An 18,119-nucleotide genomic window follows, 5' to 3' on the forward strand; every position below is an offset into this window, starting at 1 on the left:
CATTATTATGTATTCATATTTAGTACCAACGTCTTTGGCAGCCCTTTACAGATTATATAGCCACAATACTAAGTGTCCCTCAACGGAAATCACAATCAAATCCCGACTATAGTTAGTCGTGTATATGAAAAAATCATATGTCTCTACAGTAGTTAATTAGGAGGACATGTTTTGTCATTTTGTCTTTCAGATACTAAAGAAGGTCTACTATGGCTTGCAGTGGCTGCTGCAATTGGAGCCGCGGTCATTGCAGTTGCGGGAATCGGTGGTGTTTATCATTACTACCGTAAGAAAGCAACTTCTTCATCTTCTTCATCCTTGAATAATACAGGTGAGAGGAAAAAGCAAAATAACTGCATCAATACCATCCTTGTCTTCCTGGGGTCAGACACATTCAGATAGGGGCATCTGGCCAGCTGACTAGCAAGAGTAATAAACTGGTAATGTTGGAAGGAAGAAACATTTTTGAAAAGTTACACATGGCAAATGTTATTCCTATGGACTTATCTTTGAAGATGCCGGGTTTCTTATGCCTTGATGTCTTACTATACTTCCAAGGTAAATAAAGTTAAATAAAGGCTTAAGGTGGCCACTAGCTGTCCAATTTCTAGCGAAAAATTGTTTGAGTGATCAGAAATTCTGATCGGATTGGTTGTAAATAGCCTCGGTTGATGGCCACAATCAATTATGAACGAGTGAAAAAAAATTTGTCCAAATGAATTTTCGTCGAACCAAAACTTAGATTTTCTTGTTGGTTGTGATAGATAGGAAGCAAAGATTGGTTCGTTGATGGTGTAGTGAACGATGTATTACAATATTTCATTTCTGACGTTCTGATCGCTCGAACGATTTTTCGCTAGAAATTGGATCATTAGTGGCCACCTTAATTTTGCCTTCCCAACTGCTTGAAGAGGTCATTGGTGGTACCTCCAGTTTTTGCCACAAATTGTCTGAGACATCTAATGGCTTGGGATTTCCTATCATCATAAGCCTGTGAGCTAAGTAAAGTACTGCTCTAGCTTGCCAATGTCCTCTTATTAATCTGTATCCTATTTTTCTCTTTCCAATTCATTTTTGGGACCACTTTGCACTTTTTTTCTGGTGTGCAGGGTAATCGCGAAAGTGCTGCAGTAGTGGAAGGGTCTTTACCTCCATGCTCTATAACAAGGTGGCAATGAGACTAGAGGGATGGGGAGGGGCCAGCACAAGCTCTTTCCCTGTCGGGCCCATTGCACACATGCCAGTGTAATAACGGTATTATGCGGCACAGCATAGTACTGGAGGGTATCAATGACACTCTGATCCATATAGGGTGAGGCTGTGCAAGACTAGATCTAGCAATGGAACCCCCTAGTGAAAAGCCCAATGATGGAATAAGATGAAATGGGGCTCTAGGCAAAATAGTAGCTTTGGCTCATCCTGATGGTCCTTTTGGCAATCTGAGGTAGGAGACGGGATGTGGGAGTTGGGCCACCTGAAACCCACTAGGAACTAGGCACCTGCCTAGGTTGCCTTGTGGGTGAACCTGCTCTGGACAAGTCCAAATCCACCCACATAATATCGATATTACATAGTGCAGTGCGGATCAGCTGACCATGTGCTGGATTTTATCTGGCGGCAGCCATTTTTCCTATGCTAGATATTGGACCTATGCTAGAGAAGGCCAATGTCGGACTCAGCCCAACATGTGATTGGAAAGGGTTATTTGCCTAACAAGAAAAAGTCAAAGTGCAAACATTATTCTCAAGCTGGTTATTTAATCAGGTGATTCCTAGATTTTCAGAGTTTTCCACATTCTGAATGTAAAACAGAATTTTGCCTTCTTAAAACACCAGGTATTTGTGATTATTCAGGTTGGAGTGAGCATGAGGTGTCTCACAATGCATCACTGCTGAATAATCATCCCTTAGTCATCCCTGAAAGCAAAACACACCTCCAGAATCGCTGGAATGCAATGATGTGTCAGCTTTTCAATTGCACAGAGCCACAACAATCCAACATGCATAGACTGTTTCAGACTGGTTGATCCTCATCAGTAAATGCCATGGGCTAATGTGGACTTGAAACACCCAGAGTTAAAGATTGCCCAGCAAGCTCATGGTGAACCTAAACTCCTATGAGTGTGTAATGCTACATACACACGGGGCACAATTGTCCCCCCGTGCATGGCTACAAGAGACCAGGGAGCGACAGCTATCTACACGTCTCGCCAGAAAGGCAGAGACGCGGAGGAAGCTGTCTGTGAATGGAGCATCCCCCAGCTGGATGCTCCATTCACTTGCATTGGGTCTCCTGTCGCTAGTCCGCATACACACGCGGACTAGCGACAGTTGCGGCGAAATTGCGGCGACAGCTGTTGCCGGCGATTGAACAAGTCAATCGCCTGGCGACAGCTCTGAGTAGCGACGGTTCGGGGCGCACGCGTCATACACACGGGCGACCTGTCGCCGCAACACGCGCGTGCCAGGTGGTTGCAGCGATGGCCGTATCCCGTGTGTATGAGCCATAAGACACTAAAAAGGACCAAAAACCCTCCTTGCTAAAAAGCTATGTATAACAGAATTTTGCCTTCTTAACACAGAAGGTATTTGTGATTATTCAGGTTGGAGTGATTATCTGAAGTGTTGCACAATGCATCACTGCTGAATATGCAAATCATCCCTGAAAGCAAAACATACCTACAGAATCTGTAACTCCTCATTCTGAATCAAAGGCTTTTTCAAAGACAACAAAGTGACTGCCGACATTAGTTGTTATGTGCTGAGCTGCCAAGCAACCTGCGGATGAGCAGGGAACTGAAGGAGTGCTTGCATGCTCTGTCTCCCTGGTGGCTGATATTCCCTCACAGCGTTTTGAGCATGAGGGTATTGTTGTTGAGGTGATATATGCCATGTGAGTTTTTCTCTGCGGTTTTCCCCAAAGGTGGACAAATGCACTGTTAACTACAGAGGAGTGCCCTTTATAGAGCGTGACTGTTCCATAACTTAATATGAGTTCATGCTGCCCATGAAATTCCTTCTCAACCATATGCAAAAGACAAGAGCTTCATATTGTCAGGTCTCCCTTCCGCATAATGTGAAGAAGTGTGATAAGAGTAGACAGGTCACATATTTATTCTGCCTGACTTCCTGTACATCCTGTGGCTGTCACCTTTCTGTCATTATCGGTTCAGGCTAATGTTCATGTCACGTGGGAGTCTGAGACACTAGCAACTAGCTGTACCAACTAGACATTATTTACAGCAACAAGTAACTGCGACTACACAATAGTGATAGTAACCAGTTGCTATCGTCAGCTTCATTAAAATATATTGAACCCTAGTTGCAGCTAGTAATTCCTGTGGCTGATTAGGCTGTGACAGGGCTACAAAGGTTCCCTATAGGTAAACATACATTGCACCCCAAAAACTGTAGTAAAAGCATTCATGGTACATTTGTAAACAATTCCATACCTTTCCACTGTATTTCTTCACTGTGCTGGACATAAAACAAAGTGTTCAAATTAGCAGCCCAGGGTCAGATGTATTTCTTCAATGCTGCCTTCATGTTCCCAGTAGCTATGATCCATATATATTTTAAAAAATCCTCTTTCACTCCTTATTGGGTGGTACTTGTCTTCACTTCGGCAGCCTGCATGTCCTCCTTTACCCAGCTTATCATACTGGCAGGGTGTCATACGTGTTGAGTCCATGGATCTTGTTCTTCCAATTATAGCTAGCTATACAGGAACTGTCATACCCTTTAGTGGTACTTGGACATTGCTGTCTTCCTTGCCTCCTCACTGTGGTTCCCATATAACTGGGGGATATCAAATCCAGTCTGTATGTCTGCTATGGGGCTTTCTGGGAGTCCTACCCCATCAGTCTTGACTGCTTTCCCTCTTTTTTTCTACCATCCAGCCACACTTCTATGGTCCAAATTACATCCCAATGTCTTCACTGCAAATCTGTGTTAGGTTGATAAGCGAGTTGAAGTTCTGTTCGCTCAAGAATTAAATATCTGTATTATCTTCTTGCTTCACCTGAAAATAGAATAAATGTTTAGCAAATACAATTTCTTGCTGATTTCATTTGTAAAATTACTAATACTTCCACATGGACCCTTAAAGGGAACCTGAGGTGAGAGGGGTATGGAGGCTGACATATGTATTTCCTTTTAAAAAATGCACATTACTTGGCTGTCCTGCTGATCCTCTGCCTCTAATACTTTTAAACATAGAACCTGAACAAACATGTAGATCAGATGTCTATGACAAATCTGACAAGTTTAGCTGCACGCTTGTTTCAGGTGTGTGATTTAGACCTTACTGACTGGAAAGATCAGAAGGGCTGCCAGGCAACTGGTACTGGTTAAAAAGAAATAATATGTCAGCTTCCATAGGGCTCACACCCTGGGTTCTTTTTAACCTCTTGACGACCAGCTAACGCCGATTGGCGTAAACTGGTCGTCTGCGGGTTACCATGGAAACGGCCTTTCCATGTCAGTTCAGGGAGGGTGTCTCCGTGAACAGCCGGAGAGCCGCCGATCGCGGCTCGCCGGCAAAATGTAAACAGGCGGGGAAGAAATCCCCGCTGTTTATATCATACGGCGCTGCTGCGCAGCAGCGCCGTAAGGCAGATCGGCGATCCCCGGCCTCTGATTGGCCGGGGATCGCCGGCATATGATAGGCTGAAGCCTATCCTTCAATGCGCAGGACGGAAATCCGTCCTGCGCAGCTCACAGGGGGAGGGAGAAAGAGGGAGTGGCGAGACGGCGGAGAACGCTGCGGAGGGGGGCTTAGAAGAGCCCCCCCACTAAGCAAATGCAGCCGGCGGCAATCAGACCCCATCAGCAGGACATCCCCCTAGTGGGGAAAGAAGGGGGGTAGTCTGATCGCCCTGCTGCACTCCTGATCGGTGCTGCGGGCTGTAGAGCCCACGTAGCACCGATCATTGAAACATCCCCTGGTCGGCAAGTGGTTAAAAGAGGTCAAAGGGATGGGGATAATTTTCTAAGATCCGTATTCATCCGTATTAATAAAGAAACATTGATTCGGCTACATATACTGATCAATTTAAACAGTCCCCTTGACTGGATAAAAAAAAAAAAGGGCGACAAAAAGCCCAAATGAACTAGTTAAAATAATACAGTGTATAAAAAAATATATATTATTGATTTGTAAAGAGCCAACATATTCCATGGTACTGTACAAAGTAAGGAACAAATATGGGGTACATAATAATACAGACAATGGTGTACACCAAATATTGACACTGGTAGAAAATACAGAATTTGTAATTACAGTGACAAATGTAACATGATGAATAAAATGTATAACAAATTGCAAGACACATAAGGGGTGTCTTCTGCGATGCTGGAGAAAAAAATACAGTCAGTGTTCTCCCCAGGCTCTTTTAGCTGGGTGCTCCACCCGGCTAGTTTTGGTGAACACCCGGCTGTCATCGGCTCACCTCCTCCTCGGCTATAAGCAGAGTTGTGCAGAGAAGCACCAGCCCTGCATTATCTCATCTCATCCCACCCGCCTACTTTTTTATGCCACCCGGCTGGAAAAAAATTGTGGGGAGAACACTGACAGTAGTACAAAATCAAATTATTTTCAAGCAGAAAGTAATGTGCAGTTGCATAGCACACCTTTTGAAATGTACATCATTCTAGAATGGTACAGATGGTAGCTGCATTGGGGTTGAGGTACATCTGGAGAGGGAGGCATACCCATACCAGCTGAGAGGCTTAGTTAATATGGAGATAGCTACTCCTTTAAATTCTTAGTTTATATTTTAGATTGTGAACCCCTCTGAGGGACAGTTAGTGTCAAGACAATATACTCTGTACAGTGCTGCTATCGGCACTATATAAATACTTAAATAAATAAAAATAAAATGGGTATAAAAGACACAGGATCAGGAGAGCTTCCAGGCAACCGGTATTGTTTAAAAGGAAATAATTATGGCAGCCTCCATATACCTTTCACCTCAGGTTCCCTTTAAGTGTTGTTTTACGGCGGTACCCCCCACCACCATCATACCCAAAAGTGTTCTTTAATATTGTGCTGCATGCAAATCGTTTGTAACATGCTTGGTTAATTTATCTAATGCACTGTTCTTTCTTGCAGAGAGCAGTACACAAAGCGAATTACTGGTGAGTACCACATTCTGAATGTCTTTATTTACAACTATGAGATGAACCAACCAGCCATCATTACTGGTTGACTAACCCTGATCTTACTGGATTCTTTATATTTTGTATATTAAATAACTTAGCTCTAGTGACAACCAGCACAGAGCCAGTCATGGTCTGTGAAGGACTCTGTGGCATTTAAATGTCTGTAGACCATGACTGTGATCAAACATGTTAATTAAAGTGTACCTGTAGGGGAAAAAATGCCCCTATGGGGTATTCAACTTGGGAGGGGAACCCTTCGGATCCTAGAGAGGCTTCATTTGTCCTCCTTCACCTGCCTGTTCCAGTGCCGAGTCCCCTGAAAAGCCAGTTGTCTATGGATCGCGCATGCGAACTAGCACAGAGCCGCTCTCTCCTCACCGAGGATCACTAGTCCTGCCATCTATATGATGGCAGAGCTGTGTGAGCCGGTCAGGAGCGGATTTCATTGGCTCCTGACCCTGTCATCACTGTAAGCCAATCACATTTGCTTACATTGATGGACAGCGTTAAGAGTCAATGAAAGCAGCTTCTGACCGGCGCACAGAGCTCTGTTGTCATAAAAACGGCAGAGAGGGGGCCTGATGGGATGGAGGAGTGACTTGCGGGTATGTGTGGCGATTCGTTAGGAGGCGCCGTTCTAACTTCTTTATATCCGCAGTCTCTGGTCCTTGAGGGACCAGAGACTACTGGTTCTAAAGTGGTTAAAGACACAGCAATTGGTGCAACAATCTTTACGTAAAAGCAGCCATTATAGCATTGCACTGGTTTCTGCATCAACCCAAAAAAAATCGGTTGACGTTATCCTTGTTTGGCAGAGGAAGAATAGACTCCACCGCATCAGTTGTTGGAGAAGTAGGCTTTATGGGAAGAACCTTTGAAAAGTTGCGAAATCTTGATGGTATAAATTAACTTTTCCAAAATACATAATTTACACCAATTGCTTCATTAAAAATGCAATTTCTTTTTCTTTTTCAGATCAATAATAATAATGAGATCGGAAAAACGACAATACTTTCACACCTCCCAGGACATCCAATGCCAGTGCCTGTAGAAGAAATTGGCTACACTAATGGCTACGTGCATGGCGGCACTGTACAACAATGCTCAGAGGACATGCTGAACATGTCCCTCCCGCTGCCAGACATTACAAACACGCCTGCTTCACCCAGTATAGAGAGTAAGTGGGGCTTGGCAGATGGGGAGGGGTCAGATCTTCTGTTTGGGAAGCTGGAGGTGTCCTGGGTACAGGGCCCCTGCCTGGCAAGATCTAGTGGGCTCTAGTGATGGTCATGTCTAGGAGAACTCATGGAGAAGCATGTGATTTGTTTGATCAGCTGATAGATTTGCAAAGCTCTGATTTGCTGTGATCACATCCTGCTTTAGCACATGATCATGACTAGCAAATCAGAGACTTACATATCTATCACCTGACCATAAGCTTCCCCATGACGTCTCGTAGACATGACCATCACTAGTGGGCTCTGTATCCCTTACTGTAATGATGACCAAACAAAAAACAATCCAAATGAACAACCTGTTGACAGATGAAATCTGCATAGTTTAAATGAATAGCACTAGTCCACCCTGTCCACTGGCACAAAAAATGAACCAATCTTTCTGGCAAGGGCAAATCACACACTGAATATGGAGATGCTTTAAATTCATTTTTAAGAGCCCACTGGAGTTTTATTTCCTTCAGTTCGTGCTTGTATGATCATTAGTACATCTCACGTATGCGTCCATGTCCTACTGAAACTATTTGGAGCAGCAGGACACTTCTAACTCTGCGTTTTAATATTTGAATACATTTATTCTATTTGGGTGCCAGTATCTGCTGTTCTCAGTCATTCTGCTGAGGACAGCTATACATCAGGCATGCTATGTCGCTGACAAAATATATGTAACTAGCCTAAATCCTTTCAGCATTTGTAATGTTTTCTCTGTCTTTCTCTAGGCCTAGAAGTGAAGTACGCCATCATTGAAAATGTCCCTGTGAGACAATGGAGGGAGTTTGCCCGGCGTCTGGGCCTCACTGACCACATCATAGACACCTCTGAGCACAACCACAGACTAAATTACAAAGACTGCCAATATGAAATGCTCCAGGTGTGGATCAGCAGGGAAGGCTCTCCAACAGCCAAAAGGGACCAGCTGTTCAATGTCTTGCGAGAGATGCACCTAGGGCGATGTATTGAGATAATCGAGGAACACTTGTGACCCAATAACCCTCACTGATGGACTATAGGACTGTTTTATATTTCATAGTATAGTTCTTCGCTGCACACTGTTGTACATATCATGCGATTTGTAAAAATACTTATTTCTCCAACAAATGTAGCCGTGTGTTATTTAACTGTTCTGGTCCGTTCTCTGTGCTGGGTATTATTATTATATGCATAGCGCCAACATCTTCCGTAGCACTGTACATAGTACAAAACAAATAATGGGAAGCACAGACACGATATGTCCAAAACTGACAATCAAGACATCCAGCAATACAAATACATACGTTGTTGATGTGCGCTTTGAGACATCACCAGTACTAATAATATAACTTACAGCAGACTAAAACATCAGGAGGAGGTCCCTGCCCTTGCGAGCTTACAATCTAGAGGGTAGTGGGTTGAAGACATTAGGGGAGGAGACACAATAAATCAAATATGTACATAAGGAGAGGGACGCAACCTTCCAAACATTACCGACAAGGGATTGTAGGTAATTTGATTGGGGCCGCACTCCTCTTCAAGCATGCGTTTAGCCATACTGCGTCAGTAAGCGGAAACCACCTGTGCATGGGCAGCTCCGTGCAACCGCACAGGGGCAGCCACGCGCATGCCAGCATAGGAGCGCAGCCCCCATCAGCAGGAGGGTCCCGGCAAGCGGTAACAGCAGACCTGAGGACAGCGAGGGAAGCCTCATTAGGATCCAGAGACTTCTCTCTCCTTATAAATATATCAATGTAGTATCAGTATAAATTGAAAGGAACCCTAAAGCGAGAGAGATATAGAGGCTGCCATATTTATTTCCTTTTAAACAATGTATATTGCATGGGTCTCCTGCTGATCCTCTGCCTTTAATACCTTCAGCCACAGACCCTGGCCTGAACACGCATGCAGTTCATGTGCTCTGACTGAAGTCTGACTGGATTAGCTGCATGCTTGTTTCAGGTGTGTCATTCAGACACTACTGCAGCCAAAGAGATCAGCAGGATAGCCAGGCAACTGGTATTGCTTAAAACGAAATAAATATGGAAGCTTGGGTTTAGGTTCCCTTTAAAACAGGACCCCCTAAGCTTTCGTTCAGAGGTTCTGTTTAAAGTTAAAGAGAATCTGTACTCTAAAATTCTTACAATAAAAAGCATACCATTCTATTTATTATGTTCTCCTGGGCCCCTCTGTGCTGTTTCTGCCACTCCCTGCTGCGATCCTGGCTTGTAATTGCCAGTTTTAGGCAGTGTTTACAAACAAAAGACATGGGTGCTAAACAGAGTGTGATAGGCTGAGAGGAGCTCAGTCTGACTCACACAGAGCCTGCAGGGGGAGTGGAGAGGGTGTGTATATCTTCTACCCTATCAAAAGCAGACCAGCACATTCCTGCCTGAGTCCGACAAAGCCGTCAGAGGAAAGAAGATTAGATTATATAACAGAGATAATACAGCCACTGTGGAACTAGGAAAGGCTGCAGTAAGACAGACCACATTAGAGCAGGTATAGGAACTTATAGGATAGAAGAAATAAGGCTGAACATTTTGTTGCAGAGTCTCTTTAATATGGACATCGAGTCTAACAAAAGTCTATGAAAAGTATGGCATTTATGATGGATATTTTGATCAAAATATGAAAATTATACTAATCAGGTTTGCCCATTCTTTGCAGGCGGGAGTCTGAGGGTCCGCAGGCTGCAAGCGGTATACAAGGGGCACTTGCTTTCTGTTTTAAGAAGGAAAACCACACTAGGCATTGCTTTTTTTTTAGTGGGAGGGCTGTTCGGTCTCTTTTGATCCCCTTTACTTTCCTAGTGGCTTGGGTCACCCCGAGCTTCTTGGGTATTCTGTTGTGCTGCTTTGTACTGCATCAGGAAGAACAAAGTGAAGGTCTCACCAGTTAAGGGCCCGTTCACACTGCACGCGTTTCCAGCCGCGCTTTGGAAACGCGTGCAGGTGGCCGACACGCACGACATCAGACATTGCATAGAGTGCAATGTCTGATGTTCACACTGCATGCGTTCCGGACCTGTGCGGTCCGGGAACGCATGCTGCACGCAGATTTTGCTAAAGCAGGGGTAGGGAACCTTTTTGGCCGAGAGAGCCTTAAACACGACATATTTTGAAATGAAATTCTGTGAGAGCCATACAATATGTTTAAAGGGAAGGTTCAGGGTGGCTCTTAAAAAAATAAAAATGCCCATCCACTTACCTGGGGCTTCCATCAGCCGTGGGCAGCCAGGACGTGCCCTCGGCGCCGCTCCGCAGGCTCCCGGTCCCCTCCGGTGGCCGACCCGACCTGGCCAGGCCGGCTGCCAGGTCGGGCTCTTCTGCGTTTCAAAATGCGCCTCACGGGGGCGCGCTGACGTCATCGGACGTCCTCCGGGCTGTACTGCGCAGGCGCAGTAGTTCTGCGCCTGCGCAGTACAGCCCGGAGGACGTCCGATGACGTCAGCGCGCCCCCGTGAGGCGCATTTTGAAACGCAGAAGAGCCCGACCTGGCAGCCGGCCTGGCCAGGTCGGGTCGGCCACCGGAGGGGACCGGGAGCCTGCGGAGCGGCGTCGAGGGCACGTCCTGGCTGCCCACGGCTGGAGGAAGCCCCAGGTAAGTGGATGGGCATTTTTATTTTTTTAAGAGCCACCCTGAACCTTCCCTTTAAAACTAAATACAAGGTAATGTGTACATTTTATGCAAAACAAACACTTTTAAAGTACAATAAGTGTCTGCATTCTTTTTAATAACGTTGTTATGCAGTTGCTAATGGTTAGTAACTGCATAACATTATTAAAAAGAATTCAGATACTTATTGTTTACCATTAGCACCTGATAAATAAAGTACTTCTTACCCTGCATTAATTGGACTTCCGGAGCTGCATGGTTTTGTAGTCTGGTTGATACGTGGTGAGGCAGAGCTTCATGCAGGCGTTGAGACTTCCATCCGTTAAACGTGATCGTAGGTTAGACTTAAAGTGACTCCGAGCTCATCAAAAAAATGAAAGTTGTACTCACCTGGGGCTTTCTCCAGCCCAGTACTGGTCGGGAGGTCCCACGCCGGCGTCCTGGCTCCTCTCCTTCTCCCCGCTCCGGAATGGCTGACAGGCCGCAGCCCGGGCGACACTCTCCCGAGTGTCGGGCTGCTTCTTCCGCATATGACGCGGATTACGTCACACGCCGGCCGCCTCGCGTCATCACGGCGGCCGGCGCAAAAGTACTGCGCATGCGCGCTTTAATCGCGCATGCGCAGTACTTTCACGCCGGCCGCCGTGATGACGCGAGGCGGCCGGCGTGTGACGTAATCCGCGTCATATGCGGAAAAAGCAGCCCGACACTCGGGAGAGTGTCGCCCGGGCTGCAGCCTGTCAGCCATTCCGGAGCGGGGAGAAGGAGAGGAGCCAGGACGCCGGCGTGGGACCTCCCGACCAGCACTGGGCTGGAGAAAGCCCCTGGTGAGTACAACTTTTATTTTTTAGATGAGCTCGGAGTCCCTTTAATGTGCTTTAGATGTGAGAAAGACTGCTCACTTGCATATGTAGAGCCAAACATCGTCAGTACAGCAATACTCACACACTGCACTGTGTGGTATGTGATGGGAAGAGCGTTCCAAGTTTTGAGAATCAGGTGGTCCGCGTGTTCAAGTTTTCTCATTTCTGCCCACTTGTGTTTGCTCGCCAACTCTGCTTGCTGGCATGCAAGTCTTTCCAAATCTTCATTCAATGTCTTGAACTTATTCACCCACACGTCTGAGACCTTCAAGTCAGCAGCTTGTAGCTCAAAATCTCTGACAGAGACGCCGGGGATGTAACTAAGGTCAGTGCTGTCCACTGCACACTCAAGTGGATGGGTGATGAACTTAAAAAGACGAGTGCGCTCACGAAATTCTCCAAAGCGTGCTTCGAATGACTGCAGGAGATTAGATGTGAAGCCTGCTAGCTGCTGAAGATCAAGATGTTGAGCAGGGTCACTTGCTGTGCATTCATCTTTAAACTCTCCCAGTTTTTCAAAGTGTAGTAAACGACCTGATTCAATGTCGGTGATGAACAGTTCTAGCTTGTTTTCAAATGCGAACACTGCTTGTTGAAGGGATAAGACTGTATTTCCAACGCCTTGCATTTTCACATTGAGCTGGTTCAGATGTTCAGTCATGTCCACAAGATAGTAGATCTTCAGGAGCCACTCAGTGTTTGCTAACTCAGGATGCTCAACATTTTTCATTGCAAGAAAAGTCCGGATTTCGCTCAGACAAGCTGCGAAACGGCTGAGCGCCTTTCCTCTTGACAACCAACGCACATTGCTGCAGAAGCAGACCAGGATAATTATTCCCAACTTCCTCCAGCAGTGTTTTAAACTGGCGATCATGTAAAGCTCGTGCAGCTATAAGGTTTACCACCCAATGACCAGTGACATCACCTCACCAAGCTGTTCGCCACACATCTGAGCACAAAGTGCCTCCTGATGTAGGATGCAGTGAAAACTTAGGATGGGTCTCTTTTCATGTTCACGAAGAAGCGATACGAATCATCTGTTTTTCCACACCATGCACGGAGCACCATCAGTACACACCGAAATAAGTTTATCCATAGGTAGATTTTGCTCTTTAGCAAACTCAGTGAAAGCCTTGAATAAATCTTCCCCTTTTGTTGTCCCTTTCATAGGCAAAACAGCAAGACTTTCTTCACGTATTTTGTCACCGACAGCATACCTTGCAATCACACTGAACTGGGATAAATGGCTTACGTCTGTTGACTCATCCAAAGCGAGAGAAAAGAATAGTGCTGTGTTTATGTCCTTCACTTGTGTTGCCTCAATTTTATTTGCCATCATGATGGTACGATCGTGAACAGTTCTTGCCGACAGAGGCATGTCTTTTATTCGTTTGATTATCTTGTCTTTATCCGAAAAGTCATCAAAAAGTTCATTGGCAACATCAAGCATGAATGTTTTGGCATACTCCCCATCTGTGAATGGCTTTCCGTGTTTCACAATTGCTAAAGCACCAGCAAAGCTAGCTGAATTCCAGTCACCTTGTTGGGTCCAAACACGGAGTTGCTGTTGACTAGCTTGCACTCTACCCAGTAGCTCTTTACATGCTTTCTTCCTGCTGTCCCCCACCGGATATTTTGATGCAAATATAGTATGGCGTATTTCAAAGTGCCGCTGTAAATTAGACCGTTTCATTGATGCAATTTTATCGTTGCATAGTAGACACACTGCAGAACCTGCTCTCTCCATAAAGGCGAATTCCTCTGTTCATTCCGGCTGAGAAGTACGATACTGATCATCTTTTTTTCTTTTAGCCATCTTCTGTAATCAGCTTGATGACCGAGGTAAGGAGGATACCACCTTAGTTTGTGGTCCGTGGGGCAGGGCAGAGATAATGAAGGCAGGGTAGCCAATTGCGAGTGTAGCTGGTGGGAAGTTCGGTAACAGCCCGCCAAAGCTGGTTAAAGCCTCCGACACAATTCAAACTCCTACGGAGAAATTATAAGACATAATTGCCATTTTTGACTCCACCTTAACACAGACCATACAATCAAACATTGTTACTTCCTATCTACTGACTACTATGGTAGGATTAGGTTGTGAACTCCTGGGCAGGGGGAGATGGCTAGGGGTGGTAAGTTTGGAAGGCCGGTCAGGGGACAGGGGCGAAACTAGAAATCACTGGGCCCCCCCTGCGAAAATTTGGATGGGGGCCCCACCATAGGTGCCAAATAATCGTAATGGGGCAGCGTTTCACTATAAAATAATTGTAATGGGGCAGCGTTTCACCATAAAGTAATTCTAATGCAGCAATGTTTTACCAGAAATTAATCGTAAAGTGGGCAGCATTTCATCATAAAATTGTAAAGTGGGGAGCATTTCACCATAGAATAATCGTACAGTGGCCAGCATTCACCAGTAAATAATAGGAGCGGCAGGTCAGGGTGTGGAGAGGTAGGTCAAGGTGCTGGGTGGGCAGGTGAAATTGCTTGGTGGGTGGGGGAAACAGGTGAGGTGCACAATAGTCCACATGGTGGAGGGCCGGCCGGCCGGCCATAAAAAACCAATCTCATTGGCAGAAGATTTCCCCACAAATGTAATCTCAAATGCAATCTCAACGGCAGAAGATTTCAGCACAAATGCAATCTCAACGGCAGAAGATTTCAGCACAAATGCAATCTCAACGGCAGAAGATTTCAGCACAAATGCAATCTCAACGGCAGAAGATTTCCCCACAAATGCAATCTCAACGGCAGAAGATGTCCTCACAAATGCAATCTCAACGGCAGAAGATGTCCCCACAAATGCAATCTCAACGGCAGAAGATTTCCCCACAAATGAAATCTCAACGGCAGAAGATTTCCCCACAAATGCAATCTCAACGGCAGAAGATTTCCCCACAAATGCAATCTCAACGGCAGAAGATTTCCCCACAAATGCAATCTCAACGGCAGAAGATTTCCCCACAAATGCAATCTCAACGGCAGAAGATTTCCCCACAAATGCAATCTCAACGGCAGAAGATTTCCCCACAAAAGCAATCTCATTGGCAGAAGATTTCCCCACAAATGCAATCTCATTGGCAGAAGATTTCCCCACAAATGCAATCTCAACGGCAGAAGATTTCCCCACAAATGCAATCTCATTGGCAGAAGATTTCCCCACAAATGAACTGACCAGACGAGAGTGGACTGGAGTGACCTCCTGGACCTGGAGTGACCTCCTGAAGTGACCATGACGGCGGCAGTCCCGCAGGCTCTCACTCGCTGCTGCTGGCTTAATAGTACACGCTCCGGAGGCAGTAGTGGCTGGCTGCGTAGCTATGGGTGCGGCTGCCCCATGGGTCGCACTTCGTCGGGTCGGCTCCTCCCCCCGCCAAGCTGCCTCTGTTCCCGCTGGCTGCGCCGACGTCTACGTGTCACACATAAAATGTGACATCACTGTTTTACAGGCAGCGCCAGCATCTCCGCATCCATCTCGGAGGAGATCGGGCAGAAAAGGCGGAATTCTGGCGCGGGAGGCGGTGCCGATGAAGGAGGCACACGTAAATATAAAGACCCGGCATGGAGGAGGGGGCGGCGGCGCAGATTTCAAAAGTAAACACAGGCTCTCTGGCCGCTCTGTCACACGTCTTTTAGCGAGCCAGAGAGCCATATGCGGGCATGAAAAGAGCCATATATGGCTCGCGAGCCATAGGTTCCCGACCCTTGGACTAAAGTGTACCCAGTAACAATACAATCTCAGAGAATGATTGTCCTTTCAATCCGATAATTGCGATCAGAAGGAATATATAGGATTAAAAACAATCAATCGATCATTACAGATCAATAATACAATTGATAAATCAATAATTTAATGTCGATTGGCACCATCAACACTATTTGCTCTTATTGTTCGGAGGATCGATTGGTCGCTGAATTGTGTTGTTGATGGGCACCTTTAGAGACTTGTTTTCACCAAGCATGACTAGGTCATGCCTGGAATTGGGATGGCACATACAGGATTCCACATAGGAGGTAGACACTCAAACACGAAGCAGGTCATTTTGGCGCACACACTGTCCCACACTTGACCTGGGTGCCACAACAGACATGTTATGTCTATGGCCGCACAAGGGTAATTCAGGGATCCGGCGATCGCTGCACCTCAAATTACTTTTCCCTCCGAGTTGCTACAACTTGGAAGGGGAATAGTAATTAACACCGTTCGGAATTTGTATGGCAGAAGGGTGAGCCGTCATTCCGCTCCCCCTGCGCCAAAAAGACCAGGCGGCGAAACGCCAGGTATGCAAATAAACAGCCTTGCAAGCAAGTCACAACAGACAGTTTAAATCAGTAATAACAACCAGTGTCCACAGTCCTCGGGGAGAGGAAGGTGGGGGAGGGTTGAGGCGCTGGAGGGGGGAGGGAATGGAGACAGTGCAAGAGGATGACAGGTGGAAAAAGTGTTTCTGTGCCTCGAGGTCCTGGTGGAGATACTGTAGCCCCAAAACTACAGCCTGATGGGAGCCGAATGAAGAAGTGGTGGCCTGGGTGTGAGGGGTCATTAGTGATCCTGGGCACTCAGGAGCAAAATCTGGAGTTGTAGAGGACATCTAGTGGTGGGAGGTGTTTTCCAATGATCCTCTCTGCTGATCTGATGACCCTCTGGAGTTTGTATCTGTCGCTGGTGGAGGAGCCGGCATACCAGACCAAGATGGACTAACAAGAGGACAGATTTAATAGTGGTGGAGAAGAAGCTCATGGGCCACACCTGGCTTTAGTTGACAAAGGAAAAATAGTCTCTGCTGAGCATTCTTCTGGGAAGAGGCTGTGCTGGCCTTCCATCTCAGGTCATTGGAGACGGTTGTGCCCAGGAGGAGACGTAGGATATTCTTTTGACTTCAGCGCCATCTATGTAGATGGGAAGTGGGTTGGGGGGCATGCTTCCTGAAGTCGATGATAATCTTAACAGTTTTGGCTGTGTTGAGGACCAGCCTATTCACTGTACACCAGTGGCATATTCTTTCAACCTCCTGGAGGAAGGGTCCTTGTCATCTTTAGTTACAAGGCCAAGAACAGTGGTGTCTTCAGCAAATTTGATAACCTTAACAGAGTTTACCGTGGAATACCGAGGTGAGAGAGTGTAGATACGGTAGGTGTTGCACATACCTGTTTCCCCATGCCATCCTAATGTTGACTGCGTGCCTGTTTTTCCTTCCACCCCAATCCGTTTAGCTGCAATATGGCCTGTACTAGGAAGAAGATCTCTTCAGGCATGAGCAGACCACCTCAAAAACGTACTGAGCATGCACAGTATTACTGCCCTTGATGCTGTGGCTGCGCTCTCGATGGCCTCCTGAGCACTGCATGTAAGGCCTTGCATCATGTGCAAGGGGAGATGATCTTCCGGTTCACAGGTCCCAACCCAAGGAATACGGGCCATATTGCAGCTAACTGAGCAGTGTGGAGGGGAACCAAGGATGCAGTTGGCATCGGGATGGCATGAAGTGGACAGGTATGTGCAATACCAATACACACTTTCTCACCTTGAAATTCCTTAAAGTGGGATTTATGTCTGGCTGACTGCCGAGTGCATGCTTACCCTCCTCACCCTCCCCTGCCAGAAACTGCTCCGTCCTGTGCTGTCTATTAAAACATACCTTAAAGTGAGAGGAATTTGGAGGCTGCCATATACATTTCCTTTTAAACAATACTGCTTGCCAGGCAGTCCTGCTGATCTCTCTGGCTGCTTTAGTGTCTGCATCAGACACCTGAAACAAGCATGCAGCTAATCCAGTCAGATTTTTGTCAGAAACATCTGAGCTGAATGCTTGTTCAGGGAATATTATTATTATTATTAATTTATAAAGCGCCAACATATTCCGTGGCGCTGTACAAAGTAAGAAACAAACATGGGGTACATAATAATACAGACAATGGTGTACACCAATATACAAGATACATAATTAGTGACAAAATACAAAGGTAACAAAGGTTGGCGAGTGACGGATGTGTTGTGGGAGGGCATTCCAGAGGAGGGGTGAAGCGCGTGCGAAGTCTTGTAAACGTGAATGTGAGGAGTTGATTCTAGAGGAGGACAACAGAAGATCATGTGCCGATCTGAGATTGCGATTGGGTTTGTATCTGGAGATTAGTGAGGATATGTACCGGGGAGAGAGATTGTGGAGAGCTTTGTAGGTTAGGGTTAGGAGTTTGAACTGAATCCTCTGGTTAATTTGCAGCCAGTGAAGAGCTTGACAAAGAGGGTCGGCAGAGGAAGATCGAGAAGAAAG

The 18,119-nt window shown here is 46.1% G+C and overlaps 2 protein-coding genes across 3 annotated transcripts in view; one reads left to right on the forward strand and one right to left on the reverse strand.

The window, feature by feature from the left end:
* The window catches only part of TNFRSF1A (TNF receptor superfamily member 1A), a 42,951-nt gene extending 34,457 nt beyond the window's left edge, over nucleotides 1–8,494 (forward strand). Inside the window, exons 7-10 of the mRNA XM_068258496.1 lie at nucleotides 191–331; nucleotides 6,112–6,137; nucleotides 7,137–7,338; nucleotides 8,116–8,494. Coding sequence (XP_068114597.1) covers nucleotides 191–331; nucleotides 6,112–6,137; nucleotides 7,137–7,338; nucleotides 8,116–8,378 — 632 coding nt within the window. The 3' untranslated portion in view covers nucleotides 8,379–8,494. The remainder of the gene's footprint in view (nucleotides 1–190; nucleotides 332–6,111; nucleotides 6,138–7,136; nucleotides 7,339–8,115) is intronic.
* The window catches only part of LTBR (lymphotoxin beta receptor), a 390,915-nt gene that overhangs the window by 354,348 nt on the left and 18,448 nt on the right, over nucleotides 1–18,119 (reverse strand). For both annotated transcript variants that reach the window (XM_068258500.1, XM_068258499.1), the window contains exon 2: nucleotides 3,452–4,020. The gene's annotated coding sequence lies outside the window, so the exon portion shown is untranslated. The remainder of the gene's footprint in view (nucleotides 1–3,451; nucleotides 4,021–18,119) is intronic.

This window comes from Hyperolius riggenbachi, chromosome 10, assembly GCF_040937935.1.
Source record: "Hyperolius riggenbachi isolate aHypRig1 chromosome 10, aHypRig1.pri, whole genome shotgun sequence".
In the NCBI taxonomy this organism is placed as follows: domain Eukaryota; kingdom Metazoa; phylum Chordata; class Amphibia; order Anura; family Hyperoliidae; genus Hyperolius; species Hyperolius riggenbachi.